The sequence below is a fragment of the Tachysurus fulvidraco genome, chromosome 2, assembly GCF_022655615.1.
Source record: "Tachysurus fulvidraco isolate hzauxx_2018 chromosome 2, HZAU_PFXX_2.0, whole genome shotgun sequence".
In the NCBI taxonomy this organism is placed as follows: Eukaryota; Metazoa; Chordata; class Actinopteri; order Siluriformes; family Bagridae; genus Tachysurus; species Tachysurus fulvidraco.
Window position 1 is genome coordinate 1,762,759 of NC_062519.1, and position 17,267 is coordinate 1,780,025.

Consider the following 17,267-nt stretch of genomic DNA (forward strand, 5'->3'; position numbering starts at 1 on the left):
CTGATAAGAGTCTTAACTTCTGAACCACTACTTAATATAAAAATCATGGTGTTAATGATCTAAAGGATGAGATGTGATTTGATCGTATCGACAGATGGACCGCCAACACTGAGAAGACGAGAGGAGCAGCAGTCACATCTCAACAACTCCTTATAGCATGACAGTGTGGAGAGGACAGTGAGGGAACACACACTCATCACACAGAGGAGTGCACAAGGCATTCAGTGTGTGTGTGTGTATGTGGGGGGTCTGTAAGCTGCACCGAAGACACACACACACACACACACACACACACACACACACACCCCTGGCCAAAGAAAAACACTCATGTGCCAGTGATCGTATTAATAAAGAGACTATAATACGACTATAACACACACACACACACACACACACACACACACACACACACACACACACACACACACACACACACACACACACACACGGCACTTTAACCCACATTTGTGTTTGTGCTCAGTGGTTCAGAAAAAGTTCTGTTGTAAGCTCAGCAACTTCCACCCCAAAAAGAAACAAACCACACTTTTATTCGTGAGCTCCGAGTGTCTGAATTACTGCTCGATTGTTTTATCTGTTACACTTTATTTATCTGGGGATTTTTGGACTGACGCTATGAGGCTAATGAGGCTAATGAGGCTAACGGGTGAAGGAAGCGACCGGTTTATCGGCGCGACTCCTCACGCTGCATCGGACGCCTCTTCACAGCCCCTGCAGCGTTCCAGCAGCCAGCGATCTATAACGTTTAGATAAACAGATAAAAACAATCAGCTACATAACAATTAATCACCCAAACTGAACTACACAGTAAACCAGAAAAGTTGTCGTCTGTATTAAAGAGCGACCTTTCACCGGTCTTCATGGTGCTATTTTGCTTAGTTCACTAAATCTCTATAGAACAAAATACGTTTGTAATAATTTGCTCGTCTCGATCTCTATATAATAAGCAGCGATATGTTATAATTATAAATATTATAATAACTCAGCGACCTTATTTAAGGTCTGAACCCAAGGTTTTAATGTGTGAATTTCCAGCAGTTTTTGTTCTATATAAAGGCATCTGTGATATTTATGTGTGATCAACATGTACATTTTTTTAAAGAATTCTGTACTGATGTAAATAAATGATGTAAAAGACAAAACAGGATTTTTTGACTGTACGAATCAGCCTTTTAATCCAAACGGCCCGACTGCCTTAAAGGTGCGGTCTCCGTTGTTTGAAAACCAATGTTGACATTTGAAATCGCCAAAACAAACACGCCCCTAACCCAAATGGGTCCCACCCCTGTATCGATAGCTCCGCCCCACACACACCTCAGACAAGTATAACCCAGACAAGTATTATGGGGCAGCTGACCGAGGGGATATTTTTGTCAATAAATGAACTCCATGAGTAATACTACGGAAATACAAATGTGTTTTTGTAGTACTGTGTGTCGTAGCGTGAGGTTTAGCTCCGTTTCACGCGGAAGACGTTCAGTTCTCTCCAGCGCTGGAAAGCTGATCCTATATTAACACGTCCTACTTCTTGTCCTTATCGTAAGTCTTTCTTCTCTTTCTTTCTTTGTTTTTATCCTCCATGTCGATGTTAAAACCGCTTTCTGCTGATGTCACACACGCGCACTGAACACTCTCTCCGCCCACATCGACAAGCCCCGCCCCTTTCTGCTCATTGGCTACACGTTTGTTTTGTATTTGTTGTACAACATACACCCCACCTTTAATCTCCTTTTAAAATGTAAGAAAAAAAACTCACAAAAGACGAGAAGAGAAGCTGATATTCAATCATTAATATTTTATAATTTCCATTTCATAGATACTGAAGCTGTACATTTCTAAATTCCAATTCAAGCACAATGCAGTTAGCAATGTCTGCCAATGAAAAAAAAGAAAGAAAGAAAAAAAAGAGAGAGAAATAAAAGGCCAAAGTGATCACAACCATTTATATGTATATATGTACAAAGGTCAAACTATATACAGATATCTGTGTGGACATACAGTATCTCTCCACACACTGGTGGAGATGTAAGCTTGCCGTTGTATACATTATACAGAGTTCTTCAAAATGCATATTCAGTGCAAATAGATGCTCATCATCATCATCATCATCATCATGTAAATAACAAATCAGGGCAACGAAGAATGCTAAAAAAATAAAATCCCCTGTTTTTTTTTCCTTCTTTTCTCTTTCAACCTTGCCGTAGGCTCAAAAATACTAAACATAAATGATTTCTCAGCAAATAGCAGATGGTGCTTAAAAGCCGTGGATCTTCGTCGATCCACAGGTCTGGTTTCGGTGACGCGTTTATAAAGGAGGAAAAAGAAAAAGAAAAAAAAAAGCCATGCTTTCACCATTTGCACTCTGGGTACAAGAACGTAATACGTTTCATGTAGAAACATTAAAGCACTGTTCTGGGAAAGACACCGTCCTGTCTGGTTTTACTTCGGGAGATGAGGAGCACAAGACGTTTCCTTAGCGAACGAGATCGACAGTAAGCGTGTACCACTGATGACATTTTTTTTTAGTATTATTATAATTATTAGATCTTTATCGTCTCCGGATGCAGTACTCGCTCGTGACCACGTGTGGCGCTAGTGCGCGACAGAACGCTGTACTAACTGTCCCACCGCAGACTAACACACAGTAATGCCCTTCTTTCCTGAGAGAATCTCTAACATAGAAACAGGGCGACGCCATAAAAAGTACAAACAAACGAGACGTTTGACGTTTCCACAAATAAAAAAAAAAGAGACATTAATACATCAAACATCTTTTTCTTTTGTAACGACTTTCACGACGTCCTAAAAAGTCAAACACACACAGCAGGAGGATCTACTGCATGGAGCACAGTGATGTGTACCGTCTAAAACTAAACTAAACGACGAGCTAAAAGATCTGACTTAAGTCTTTATCTACTCTAATATTCGTACTAATCGTTTTTAACCCGATATCGACCTTCGTCTAGTTTTAAACTCTACCGATTTAACTCTAAAATAAATTCTGTCCACGTGACACGGGGCCGACGGTTCTGGTGAAAGATTGCGACGTACGCAAATAAAATTATACATAAGAAAGAAAAGAAAGAAAGTAAAAATGGTACGTCTGCGTATTTTACAGTGATGTAACGGCTGAAGAGACAGAGCGCATGCTTTTGGGGGGGGGTGTAAATGGAACACGTGCAGTTTGGGGTTAAAGTTTTCGTTAGGTTTCATAAAGAATCGTTTTTTTTTTTTTTTGTTAGTCGTTTTCCTTCGTGTTCGAATTCGGCTGTGGGTTTATTTACGGTATAGTAAAAGTGTCATGACATCACTAACATGTTGGGGAGCGAATGTACTGTATATACGTGTTTATATCGATACGGCTAGGCGTTTGGGCCGGAGTGAGTACATACACTCGGGAGGAGAGATATATGGTGTATGATATAGAGTAAGTAAATAACAAGGAGAACATGCTGTTAAATGGTTTGTTAGTTTCAGACGGGGGGAGATACAGTGAGACGTTACAGACGAAGCTGGGATATATCTTTGGCTTTAGCCACGTTAATGACGCCGGATCGTAAACGTTAACGTCCGGCGTCTAGGAGTGAGAGACCGCATGCGCTCGTACTGTATGTACTTAAACACAAACACACACACACACACACACACACACACACACGTGACGTGACGCTCCGGTATATAACGCCACTCGACAGTCTGCCAGGTCAGCAGATACACAAAAACAGTTCCAGTAGCACAGAAACACAGCAAACCGGATTTGAGAAATAATCCCATAACATCATGATCGCTGCTGCTGCTCTGATGCCACTGGACTTCAGGGAAACAAAACAACAACCACCAAAAACAAAAAGATGAAGCTCGTATTTCTGTTTAAACGCCGTGCCTCCCATAGCCACTCCCTCACATGGACTCTTAAAGTGCTGATTGGCTCATCTGCTCGGGGGGTGGGGGTGGGGTGTGCAATCGTGACGCAGACGACACAGTGAATGGTTTCGGAGAGACGGACCTCATGAGTGACTACGGGAGATGTGCAACTAATCATGAACCGATCGTCTAGATCAAATGAAGCACTGCATTTTCTTATTTATTTATTTATTTATTTATTTATTCATTCATTCATTCATTCATTCTATTTTCTTTTCTTTTACATACGTTTTTATTTTTGGTCAGATATGCGTCGAGTATCAAAAACAATGCGCAGAGGAAAACCGAGTATTTCCTGCAGCCAAAGCAAGCGTGTGCTATTTATTTATTTATTTTTTGCCTCTTTCTCCTTCTTCTTTGATGAACTTTTAATAATCCTCCCAGGGAGGTAAATCTAGCTCTTTCTTTTTCTCTTTTTGTTAATATTAATCTTTATATTTTTTGTGTGTATTTTTTTTTGATATTTCTCTTGATTATTCCCTGTGTATGTGGGTGCACCTGCCGGTGTCATGCGCTGCTGCTTACTCATTCAAGTAAAAGCTCAAGCAAACAGAGGAACAGGCAAAGGGCTCAGTGCAGGGTGGCCTCTGGGCAACACACACACACACGCACGCACACACACACACACACACACACACACACACACACACACACACACACACACACACACACACACACACACACTATGAGCGATAGTCCTTTTTACTGTAGGGCTTGTTCCCCAGTATGCTGTCCACTTCGTGCACGATGGAGGACGACAGCTTCGGAAGGACCTGAGAAAAAAACAACAAAAAAAACAGCCCAATGATCTGGGTTCATTTCATCCACAGAGCACAAATTCATAACATAACCCCCGTAATGAGGTGTTCGGAGTAACGCCACCTCCCTGAGCCAGGGTTGTAGCGCACTGCTGTGGTGTTAATCGGGAGGTGTTACCGTAAACCTGTGCGCTTTCAGAGCTTAACACACTCCCTCTAATGCTGTACACACTGCTGTACAAACCCCTCTAAATGAGCCGTCGCTATAGAAACGATCGTTGTTAGGGTCAAATTTTCTGCAAGGACGCGTTTACGACAGGAGTCTTCAGTGACGAACAGCGCTAAGACGGTTACAAAGCTGCTGCGCGTCATCACGCCGCCCTGTCCCTTATACGTCATCATGTTATAACAGCATGATAAAGAGTGTTTTATTCCTCACACGTTATTTGGCTCAGATGTGCTGGAGGTGGAGAGTAAGGTGGACTGGTGTGTGTGTGTGTGTTAGAACAGTGAGTAGTGTGGAAAGGATATATTCTTATACCAAAGCAATAAAGAAAATGTAAAAGTAATAATAATAATAATAATATACAAAAATACCCCCCCCCCCCCATTGTTGAGCTGATGGTGAAAGTGTGCAGCACGACATCTCACCTGTATCGCTCCTATATTCTCCATCAGCTGTTCCGTGTTGGAGGCTCCTAAGAGCACGGAGCTGACTCCTTCATTCCTTAGGCACCACGCTGCAGAGGATCAGCACATAATCACACCGATATAACACTAACACACCTAACTCTCCCGCTCGCCCACACTTTGCGCACACACACACACACACATCACACCCCCGCCGGTCCATAACAAGCACAAACATTTCTAACACCACAAAAAATAAAGCTATTTCCAAAATTAAAACACACTGTAGCTAACTCTACCACCTACACACACACACACACACACACACACACAGAAAAGAAAAGAGAGAAAAAACAGCCGTCAGACCGCACCGTTACCATGGCTCCCAACACCAGGGCAGAGAGAATGGTTTTTTCCTCGTTTTTGAGAGAAATCGCAGTCATGGAATGGATAAGTTTGGAGTCTGAGGTGAGAGAAGCCATGTGCTGACCGCTGTAGCTCCCGAAGGACGACGCATACGACACCTCACACACACACACACACACACACACACACACACACACACACACACACACACACACACACACACACACACACACACACACAGAAGGAGGAAACTCTGCAGGGATCTGAATCCTCAAGTGTGTCTCATGTACAGTCTGTGTGTGTGTGTGTGTGTGTGTGTGTGTGTGCCATCTGTGGCTCTGCAAACTGAACAAAATGGATTTCAGGTGTTTTTTATATAAATAAGTCTAAAACCTAAAGTCAGTGCAGTGGTGCAGCGACATGATTAATCTTCTGCATTAGAGTTCACAGAGTTTCTTTAAACATTAATCTTATTAATCTATTTAGTAATAAAAGGAGACGTGGTAGCCTAGTGGTTAAGGTGTTGGGCTACCAATCGGAAGGTTGTGAGTTCGATTATAGATAAAGCCCAAGAGTTCCTCATTCCGTACTCCAGTCTCTCTACACTGCAGCTGGATCAGTAGTCAGTAGCGGTGCTGTGGGCTCAGTCAGTACTATACAGCTGTGTGTGGTGAGAACATGGATCTATGGAGTCCAGGGGAGAATGTCAGGGGGCTGATGGGACAGTGCGAATGTCAGGGGGCTGATGGGACACTGCGAATGTCAGGGGGCTGATGGGACAGTGCGAATGTCAGGGGGCTGATGGGACAGTGCGAATGTCAGGGGGCTGATGGGACAGTGCGAATGTCAGGGGGCTGATGGGACAGTGTGAATGTCAGGGGGCTGATGGGACAGTGTGAATGTCAGGGGGCTGATGGGACAGTGCGAATGTCAGGGGGCTGATGGGACAGTGCGAATGTCAGGGGGCTGATGGGACAGTGCGGTGTAACCAGACTAGGGAAGAGAAAAGATTTATTATTGTAATAAACAATATGTTTATAGTCTCTGCTCCAGCAAATCGGTTACGGAAAAATCTACATGTGATAATGTTCTTTACAAAAGATCTAGCGATCTAACTTCCTGTCTCTCTCCCTGTAGCCAGAGATCTAACTTCCTGTCTCTCTCCCTGTAGCCAGAGATCTAACTTCCTGTCTCTCTCCCTGTAGCCAGAGATCTAACTTCCTGTCTCTCTCCCTGTAGCCAGAGATCTAACTTCCTGTCTCTCTCCCTGTAGCCAGAGATCTAACTTCCTGTCTCTCTCCCTGTAGCCAGAGATCTAACTTCCTGTCTCTCTCCCTGTAGCCAGAGATCTAACTTCCTGTCTCTCTCCCTGTAGCCAGAGATCTAACTTCCTGTCTCTCTCCCTGTAGCCTGCTACCTTCCTCTAGTTTACTCCAGACAGGAACTGCGGCCTGTTGGGTAAGGGGTTATGTTTGGGCTACACTGAAGATCCCACAGGACCAGAAAGAGAACATTATGTAGCCTAACAGTACACACTGATGTCTATAAGGCTAATATAATATAACTTAGGGAACATCAGAGGTGGCCTTTAATTGGTATTATAGGACTTTTTATTCTGGTTACACCCGGTGTGTGCGTGCGTGTGTGTGTGTGTGCGTGTGTGTGTGAGAAATGTGACACACGGTGCTGATTAGGTGTGTTGACATGTGGCTGACAGTTGTGTGTATCTGGGGGCTTCTAGGAACAGGACACTAGGGGCATCAAGTCTTCAGAACAAGGGTGTTGTCAGGCTGCAGCGCTTTAGGATAGAATGGAGCATAAGGGAAAGATGAACACACACACACATAAGCACGTGAGCACACACACACACACACACACACACACACACACACACACACACACACACACACAAGCACGAGCACACACACCAGTATTTAGTCAGAGTGGAGGATGGGGATGTGAGTGCGTGTCGAGGGGCGGCGGAGGGAGGGAGCGAGGTTCAGGACGGACGGACAGACAGACAAAAAGAGAGAGAGCGGCAGTGTGTGTGATTGCATACCGATGGCGAGCTGTGGCAGCGTACACCCCAGCCGCTCGGCGATGGCCTGCAGCTCTTTCAGCTTCGTCTGCTGACGCCGGCCTTCCTCGCTCAAGATCTTGTCCTTCAACCACTGGTAGCCCTGTTAAACGACACAGCACACCTGCTCAAAAACAAGCGCCCAGTGCACGCTGCTGCTCACACACACACACACCTGACTAAACACACACACACACACACACACCCAGCAGCGCCTGCGTGAACGAGGGCCTGTTTTTAAACACGTGACTTTGTCTTTCCCAGCACTGACACAGGCAGAACATTTGACTTCCCTCTGCCTGTACAGATTTAAAGGAGCGGTTCGGCTTTATGTGATGTAACGATTAGTTTCTACGACTTGCCGGATGACTGACAGGGGGGTGTGGTCTGAAATGTACGGTCTGGATCCTTTATATTTGTACACATATCTTTTAAGAACAAAACAAAGGAAGAACACATCCGGTTTCGTACAAACTCCGTTCTCAGGTCCGATTAGCGAAGCGAAGGCATTATAGAGCTCTGCTACGTCCTGCTAAGCCTTCGTTTGGTTTGTAATGTCTATAAACACGTTTATAACAAGATTATAAATGACCATATTTCTAAACGTGAATCATTTGCCAACCTGATTCCTTTAAGACTTTAACACACACACACACACACACACACACACACACACACACACACACACACACACACACACACACACACGTCAACACCTAGTGTTCATTACGGAACACTTTCTGTTTAAATTTGATCAACTGATTGCAACAAATTATTATGTAATCAGTCTACATACGTGTGTGTGTGTGTGTGTGTGTGTGTGTGTGCTGGGACAGACGTATAGCATGGTTAAGATTAACAGTGGGAAGGGTGAAGTCTGATGATCCAAGCACTCATAGATCTGAAAAAAAACAACAACAACACAAGACCCATCACTGTCCAGATCACCAGCGCAGCGTCGGTTAGTACGAGAGTGTGGTGTTAAAGCTCTGAGGACGCTGGGAGGTGAGGGACGAGGTGGACGCTGGGAGGTGAGGGACGAGGTGGACGCTGGGAGGTGAGGGACGAGGTGGACGCTGGGAGGTGAGGGACAAGGTGGACGCTCCAGCCAACACCAACGGACCAACAGCGATACGATGCTGCATGCTACTTCACTCACTCTCTCTCTCTCTCTCTCTCACACACACACACACACACACACACACACACACCACACACCTTATGTAAACACGACTGTACTGGACAATTTGTGTGAATGTGCGTCACATGACACAGAGACACAGTCACATGACAAAACTGCTCCGAAGGTTCATGCCACAACGAGTAACATTCACAGACAACACACTCCACAAGGAAAAACACCCAAAGCTAGAAACAGGAGGACACGAACATCTCCGTTAGAATGCCACCAAGAGACACAGAGAACCGTGAGAGCCACAAACATCGCAGAAATCTAGAGAGAGAAAGAAGGGAAAAAATGGAGACCGATGGAGGACCAAGTACCCTGAGAGAGGCGCGAGAGTACGGTGGAACGCCGCTGTCGTATTTCCCTGAGATGATCCCACAGGCCAGCGGAGACCACGTCATTGCGCCTACGCCTGAAACACACACACACACACACACACACACACACACACACACACACACACACAGAGTTGTTCCTCCATAGGATATTTAGCTCATCTATCCAGACCTAACTAGTTCACTAACATCAGGTTTAACTTCTAAACGCTAGCTGAGGAACTGCTTTAGCCTGATATGGAGGAAAATAACAACAATGTATCCTACAAGAGTTTTATTCACTTTTAGGGCTGGGCGATACGGCTGAAAACTGTATCACGATATCAGTGTTTCATATCGTTATATCGGTAATTATTGATATTGTTTATGACCCATTTAAAATAAGGACCAGGAGAAAAATATATTACATGTAAACCTTTTTATTTGAAACTAAACCTTCCTCTGATCAGAATCCCCTCAGTTATTAAGACAAACCTCAAATAATTATAATGTAAACATGAGTCTAAAGTCACAATGAACACTTAACTATTATCTCTTAACATTTAAGGTGCAAAATGAAAGAAAACGTAAGAAATGTTTAATAAAGTGTAATAAAATTGTGCAAAGTGTTAAATATAAACAGAGAAAGCTGAGAGTTTAGTGTGAGGAAGTTCACTAGCTGTTCACCTTCTGGTGACTACGGTCGGACTTATAATGTCTCTTTTATTTACAATTTCCTCACTCACTGCGGCTCATTTCCTGCTCATCAGTCGCCGGTTACTGAAGAGGAATCCAGCAGACCGGCACGAGACGAACGACATGAACTCCCCACGTTGCTAGGTTACCAGAGAGCGAGCGCCTTTGTTAATGCAACCAAGTTTTCTTCCGACGAAGAATAAAAAATATCGAACGTTTTATCGGACGCATTTTTTTAATCGATATCGATCACGTGTCTATCGCGATACATATCGTTATCGTTTTATCGCCCAGCCCTATTCACTTTATACCGGTACAACCTTTCATGGATTGTTATAGAATAACGTCATGCGTTTTATTTATCCACAGACGACACGACAGCAGTTACATCGTTGTGTTTTGATTACACTTTACTGTCCGTCACCAGATCACTGGGGTTTAGGGTCATGCTTGTACTGAAAGGGAAAGGGGGTAAAAGAAACACGCAACACTCACCGATCTTATGAAAGAGTTCGGGCAACTGCACTTCAACCTTCTCTCTCTGGAACATGTGATACTCGGCCTGCTCGCAGATCGGGGGGATCTGGTTAAACTGTCGTGCCACAGAGTACGCTTCCTGTTCAGGTGCACAAGCACATAAAGATCTCAGCCCAGCCGAATGTACACAGGGAGACGAACAACGTGACATCTCACTTCAACAAAGCATTACGGGTAATAAGTGCTATTCTATTCCCCCTAAAATGCCCCTGCCTGGGTGGATTTGTGTCTCCTGTACACGCCAGGAGCGCTCAGTGCCGGTTAATATTAAAGTGACTCACCATGATCTCCATGGGACTCCAGCGGGAAGTGCCCCAGTACATCGCCATTCCCTGATTGATCACATGGGTCATTGCTCGCACCGTCTCTGCAAACCATCAGAGCAGACCCAAATTCACACAACTCTCCAATTATTAACGGATCATTTCTCCCAGGAGACGAATTACCAAAAGAAAGCGGATTGATTTTTTTCCCCCTTTGTTTCCTTTCATAAAGCTCATCCTTGATTAAGTATTTGATAGATTGCGCCGGAACGAGCCGGCGGCGCTAATCGATACTTACACGGCAAAACAAAACCGACGTCCTCTAGACTTTTCTAGGGTGTTATTTAGTAAACAAGCAGCGTGTGGGAAAAGAACCCTTCTGTGCTAATACTTATATATCGGGTGTTTGCGTGGCTGAGAAAAGGAGTCTGGAGAATCTTTTTCTCGAGTTCGAGTGTGAAGAGGAGTCACAGATAAACAGGCGGTAATTTTAGCCGCTTGTACGGCACGACGGCGTACTGATAACCACATGCCCCGGGGCTGAGCTGTGCGCTAACCCGTGACCTCTGTGACCTTTCTTAAGGGCAGCTGGAGAGACAAAAGAAAAAAAAAAAAAGAAAGGGTATAAAATATATTCATTCCATCAGAAGGTCTACGTGGTTATATGAAAATCCCCAAGGCAGAGGTCTCAGGGTTCAACAAGGTCTCCATAGGAAAGTTCACGTGAACGTCAACAGGAAAGAAAATAAATAAATAAATGAAAGCATGGCGTTTAATGTGAACGTGAGACCTGTTTATTCTGAGAAAGTTCACTAAAGTTCACTAAACCGCAGAAACTACGGGGAAACGATCGAGACATGTTTGGAGGTGTTCCTCTGAGAATGCCTTCCGTGCCAATAAGTGGCATCATGAGGAGGACGGAGCGGGTGGAGGATCTACGCCCGACCTGAACGCACGGTGGCGCAGCAGATCCTCTGAGCAGCAGCGGGTTGAACTGGGAAATGGAGCTAGTCATGAGAGACACGTTATTCATAATGACAGAGTTTTTACATCGTTCTGATCATCCGTCGGCGGTTCGGTTCATCGCCGTCTCACCTTCCATGGGCGTGTTGGGGTCGGGTCTGTTGGCGAACACCACGTCTACGTAGTCTAACTGCAGTCTCTCCAGGGACGCTTTTAAACCTGTGGAGTTTGACACACCGCATTAACAGACCAACACACGGAGTCCACCAGGGGACTGAATGCTCAAACACACCCCCCCACACCACCATCATCATACTGTATAAAATTCCCTTTAGTAGATTAATGAGCACAGAATGTCGTCCTGCTATAAGCCCAATAACCACAAAACGACAACAACAAAGATCTTACTTAACTCTCGGTGCTAACAAGCGCAACTCTGAGCTCAGGGGCGTCTGAACCTTGACTCACCTTCTATTATGTGCTTCCGGGAAAGTCCTCGTTCAGTCTCTGCTCTGAGAGACAAACAAACAAACAGAGAGAAATTCTGTTGTGTCAGTTGCACTAGACCGCACTAACTGAGACGAGAACATTAAACACTAAATAATCCGATCTGTTCAGGACGAGAGTGTTGTGTGTGTGTGTGTGTGTGTGCAGTAATACAGTAGAACTGGACAGTAATAATGTCCTGGACCAAGAGGATATCTCTCAGTTAATGGACTCGAGTAAGGAGATGTGCGTCGTAACGAGATGTGCGTCGTATTGCTGAAGTCTGCAAGTCACTAAGCTGCTGTGTCTCCTGGTGTGTGTGAGACGCGAGCAGGGTTGTGATCACACTCTGCGTACTCGTATCGGGACAATAACTTATATAGTATATTAGTATATATCATGTGACTGACTGTATAATTAATCATTAGTAATAATATGTATGTTAATATGTGTGTAATAACTGTTAGTACAGGGTTTGAAGGGTTGAAAAACCTTCAGCATTTAATCAAAATTTAAATGTGAACAGATTCAGTTTTGTAAAAGAGCTCAAATATAATAAAAATATAATAAATATAATAAAGTTAAAGCAAGCGATCAGTAAATACATACTTTCCACCCCAGAATATTTTTGTGGTGATCACTAAACTGGAACGCCTGGAGAGAGAAAGAGAGGGAGAGAGAGGGAGAGAGAGAGGGAGAGAGTGAGAGGGAGAGAGTGAGAGGGAGAGAGTGAGAGGGAGAGATAGATAAAGAGAGAGCACGCGAGAGAGAGACAGAGAGAGATACAGAAAAATAAAAATGTCTAATGTCTCAAGTTAAAATGTCTCAAATGCTCATAAATGCATGGCTTACTTTCAACACACACACACACACACACGGGCACACACACACACACACACACACACACACACACACACACACACACACACACAGGCACACACACACACACGGGCACACACACACACACGGGCACACACACACCTTAGACAGCATCATTTTCAGAACTCTGATTATAAATAAGTAGCGACGCTTTTAAGCGCATTAACAGATGGACTGGTAACAGACGGAGTGATGCTGCTGCTGACTGTGTTAACAACTGAGCTGAAAAACAAACAGAGGAAATTAAAGATGTCTGCATACCTCCATCCTTTCTTCTTTATGATGTTACCCAGCACCACCTCAGCCCTGGGAGGGAGGGAGTGAGGGAGGGAGAGAGAAACAGAGAGAGAGGTTTAACAATACTTTTATTTGTTATCTGTAAGAAAGTACATGCTTTACACTTCTTCATTGTAAGCCTTCTTTAGTATATAAATAAAAAGAGATAAATAAATAAATAAATGGTCAATAGTTAAATATAATAGGAGAGTTTTACCAGTTAAAAATAAGTTTTTTTCTAAAACAACCACTACAAGGTTGAAGCATTAGCTCTCAGAGGTTAAAAACAATGAACTACATAAACCCTCATTCACACACACACACACACACACACACACACACACACACACACACACACACACACACACACACGTTCCATAAGAACAAATCGCACTGCTGCTCAGCTTGTAGTTAGCAAACCTTTAGCCTCTCTGCTAGCAGCCGCTTGTACAGAAGCTCTGGCTCTTTGTTTGTCCCTGACCTCCACATCGTCGTGTCCATCAGATAGTTTAATAAAACCACTCCATTTATTTCACTCCTTTTATTTCACTCCTTTTATTTCACTCCTCCTATAAAAACCTTCTCAGAGAACTAACTCATCATCAGCTCTTGTGCAGCTTAAAAACGAGTGTTGTAGGTCTTCCTTTACCCCACAGAACCTACACTGCCCCTTCGCCGCTGGACTGAGGTGTTCCACATGTCCACATGTCTGTAGCTCCACTGCAGGTCAGCAGTACGCTACTCTACAGGGGGTTTATACAGGGTCCTCCACCTGTCTCTGGGTTCAACATCCCTGGCCACATTGAGACTTTGTGTCTCCTCAACATGTCTTTGTGCAGCACTTTTACCGCGACTAGAATGAAGTCTGTGACGTCGTCTTCCTCCGTCTCACAAACTGGTATCCGGCCTCCTTCGTCTAGTAGCTTCGCCAGCTTTGTGGTGACGTTGCCCTGTAAGCGCCTGCGTGTGCTCACTGAGGACGGCGGTCTGGATCGTATGGAAGTGTTGAAGACGACCGGTTCTTCTGGAGTCCGTTGCTCTAAAGTGTCCATAACGCTGTTCTCGTCACGTGTTTTCCACGTGTGTAATGTGGACCTGTAGTAAGGAGTCGGCTCGGATAATCTCAACTCCTCCGGCTTCGATAAGAGCAGCCGTTTGTGGGGACTGAGGCCACCTCGGGATGACACGTCATTGTGGTATAGGAGTCTCTGTGCAGGCACAGATTCTGCTCCTCACGTCTACCTGCCCCTGTAGGTACGGTACGGTACTGCAGCATGCAGACAGTGTTGTCCTCACGTCTACCTGCCCCTGTAGGTACGGTACTGCAGCACGCAGACAGTGTTGTCCTCACGTCTAAGTGTTGTCCTCTCCCTGTGTGTGTCACTCTCTCTCTGTCTCTCTCTCTACCCGTCTCTCTCTCTGTCTCTCTCCCTCTGTCTTTCTCTCTCTCTCCCTGTCTCTCTCTCTTTCCCCTGTGTATGTGTCTCCCTCTCTCTCTCTCTCTTTGTGTGTGTCTCTCTCTCTCTCTCTCTCTCTCTCTCTCTCTCTCTGTTTCTCTCCCTCTCTCCCCCTTCCCTCATCTGGGGTGAACAAACATCATAAACACAGCAGTACAATGTCAGACACAAACACAACAGATGCTTAAACTGAGCACCACCCAAATCTGCTCAGGTGGTGTTACAGAGCGGTCGGATGGAGGAAGGCTTGTCAGAACAGTGACATGCAGCTCAGGCAACCAGCTAGAACTTTTCCTCCTCCAACATGACAGACTTTCACATCTGATGAAAAGTCAAACTAGAGAGGAGGAGAGGTGTTATGCGTGTATGCAGAAGTACACACACACACACACACACACACACACACACACACACACACACACACACACACACCGCTTTATATTAGCATCTAGCTGAGGTTTAACAAGGTTATCATAAAGTGGCTTAAGGGTATTGAACTGATTCGGTGTGACCTTTTAAAACAGGAAGTGATTAATTTCCATTACGCTCAACAGCATTCGGCCGAGGACTCTAAGCAGACGTAACGGCAGGTTAGTTATCGCGACACGTCACACAACCGAGAAGGATGAAAGCTCTAATACTGCAGAGTGTGGGGACGAGTGTGTGTCCCGCTTCTGAATACTTTTGGTGAACTTTGAACCGTATGGACCCTAAACATGGGGTCGATGCCCTTACTGTATAACGTGTTCGTGGCTGACGTCGTATAAAGGGATTAAAAATCCATCCGATGAAGATTAAGGACTGTTTGGGTCTGCGCGCTCAGCTGAGCACCACCGACTCTCTGCTCATTCGCTGAGACGCTTTATGCCAGTCGATAAGAGCACGGCGGCTGCTAATTGGACCCTGGAGTGTGTCTGATAGAAGCCTAATATCCAGGAGCTCCACCGCGCTTGACACGTTGTACAAAACAAGCTGTTCTGCTGAAACGTGGCCTCCTCGATCCGCAGATCTTCATCCAAGTGTGTGAAAGATCGAAGTAAAGCAGAGAAGACGACTCTGTGGCAGATCTCCGATCAGCCGACGACCCCCGGGTCTCTTCAGCGGTGATCTCTTCGGTTAGTGGAGGTTCCACTGGGAGGTTCTGCTAACAGCGTCTCCAATCGACACCCGTGTGTTAACACCGCAGTCGCGTCCTGATAGGAGCTGGAATGCTCGGATTCGTTAGGAACGTTAGCAGAAACAAACGCAAACTGTGCGCAGAAATCCGTTTGTAAGTAAGATTTCCGAGCGAGTTTGGATGAGAAGGTGGTGTGATGGAGATGGAGGCAGACGGGTGTGTGGGCGGCACAGCCTGTGTGTTTGTTTGGTTATGCGAGAAGGAGAGAAAGACGAAGAGTGAGAGGTTACGCTGTGCGTCTGTGTGTGTACGTCTTGTGCCACGGTGAATATTTACTCCAAGGTGTGTGTTGTGCTTTGCGTGTGCGCAATCGCTGCTGCAGGCTTTCCAAACACCACCCGCTAGAAACCACACACACACACCACCCCTCTTCTACCCCCCGCCGACTCCATCAGAGTTAACGTTCAGCACCGATCTAACTGCAGAACGTGATTCGTTTTGCTTGCTAATAAAGCGTCGTGTCAGACTGCTGTGAGTCTGCTGGGAACCGAGGCGAGGATCAGGCGCTTAGAGGAAATCACTGCTCGGCATCTTAGGGCGCGTCTCTGAGGCCGCCGCTTCCTCCGGTAAAGAGGACGGAAACGTCTCCAGACAACTAAGTGCACTGGAAAATGTTTAATCCCATCAGCGGTCTGTGTAGCTTCGTTACTGATATCATGGTTAAGATAACAGTAAAGAGTTACGGAGCGTCAACGAACCTTAATAAACTACAGAAGCGAAAGGTTTGTGGACATCTGACCGCTGAATCTGGACATGTGATGGAAGCTGGACATCCTGCGACTGTTCATGTGATATCAGAGGCTCACATATTCATACTACATTAAATTACATTATTACATTAAGCACGCTGTATTTAGATCAACAAGGTCAGCAAAATACTTGGATTGACACTTCAGCCCGAAGCAGAATGTTTGTACATATGGCATCAAACGGAGATTAAAGGTGGGGTCTCCGTTGTTTGAGAAACGCTTCAGAAAACTGCGTCGGGCCGGCAAACATAACAAATACAAAACAAACGTGTAGCCAATGAGCAGAAAGGGGCGTGTCTTGTCGATATGGGCGGAGAGAGTGTTCAGTGCGCATGTGTGACATTAGCAGAAAGCGGTTTTAACATGGACATGGAGGATTAAAACAAAGAAAGAAAGAGAAGAAAGACTTACGATAAGGACAAGAAGTAGGACGTGTTAATATAGGATCAGCTTTCCAGCGCTGGAGAGAACTGAAGGAGCAGGAAGTCGGCCACATATTCACAGGTTGGAG

General features: G+C 45.1%; 2 protein-coding genes across 10 annotated transcripts in view; one reads left to right on the forward strand and one right to left on the reverse strand.

Annotated features, from left to right (window-relative positions):
* The window catches only part of megf6b (multiple EGF-like-domains 6b), a 73,270-nt gene extending 72,117 nt beyond the window's left edge, over window positions 1–1,153 (forward strand). For all 4 annotated transcript variants that reach the window (XM_047810590.1, XM_047810591.1, XM_047810592.1 and 1 more), the window contains one exon: window positions 95–1,153. In XM_047810590.1, coding sequence (XP_047666546.1) covers window positions 95–156 — 62 coding nt within the window. In that variant the 3' untranslated portion in view covers window positions 157–1,153. The remainder of the gene's footprint in view (window positions 1–94) is intronic.
* Window positions 1,154–1,798: 645 nt separating this feature from the next.
* Window positions 1,799–17,267, reverse strand: part of kcnab2a (potassium voltage-gated channel subfamily A regulatory beta subunit 2a) — a 70,529-nt gene continuing 55,060 nt past the window's right edge. For all 6 annotated transcript variants that reach the window (XM_027168822.2, XM_047810596.1, XM_027168823.2 and 3 more), the window contains 10 exons: window positions 13,359–13,403; window positions 12,828–12,872; window positions 12,201–12,244; window positions 11,865–11,951; window positions 10,788–10,873; window positions 10,465–10,585; window positions 9,277–9,371; window positions 7,756–7,876; window positions 5,352–5,440; window positions 1,799–4,715 (listed from right to left, as the gene is read on the reverse strand). In XM_027168822.2, coding sequence (XP_027024623.1) covers window positions 4,626–4,715; window positions 5,352–5,440; window positions 7,756–7,876; window positions 9,277–9,371; window positions 10,465–10,585; window positions 10,788–10,873; window positions 11,865–11,951; window positions 12,201–12,244; window positions 12,828–12,872; window positions 13,359–13,403 — 823 coding nt within the window. In that variant the 3' untranslated portion in view covers window positions 1,799–4,625. The remainder of the gene's footprint in view (window positions 4,716–5,351; window positions 5,441–7,755; window positions 7,877–9,276; window positions 9,372–10,464; window positions 10,586–10,787; window positions 10,874–11,864; window positions 11,952–12,200; window positions 12,245–12,827; window positions 12,873–13,358; window positions 13,404–17,267) is intronic.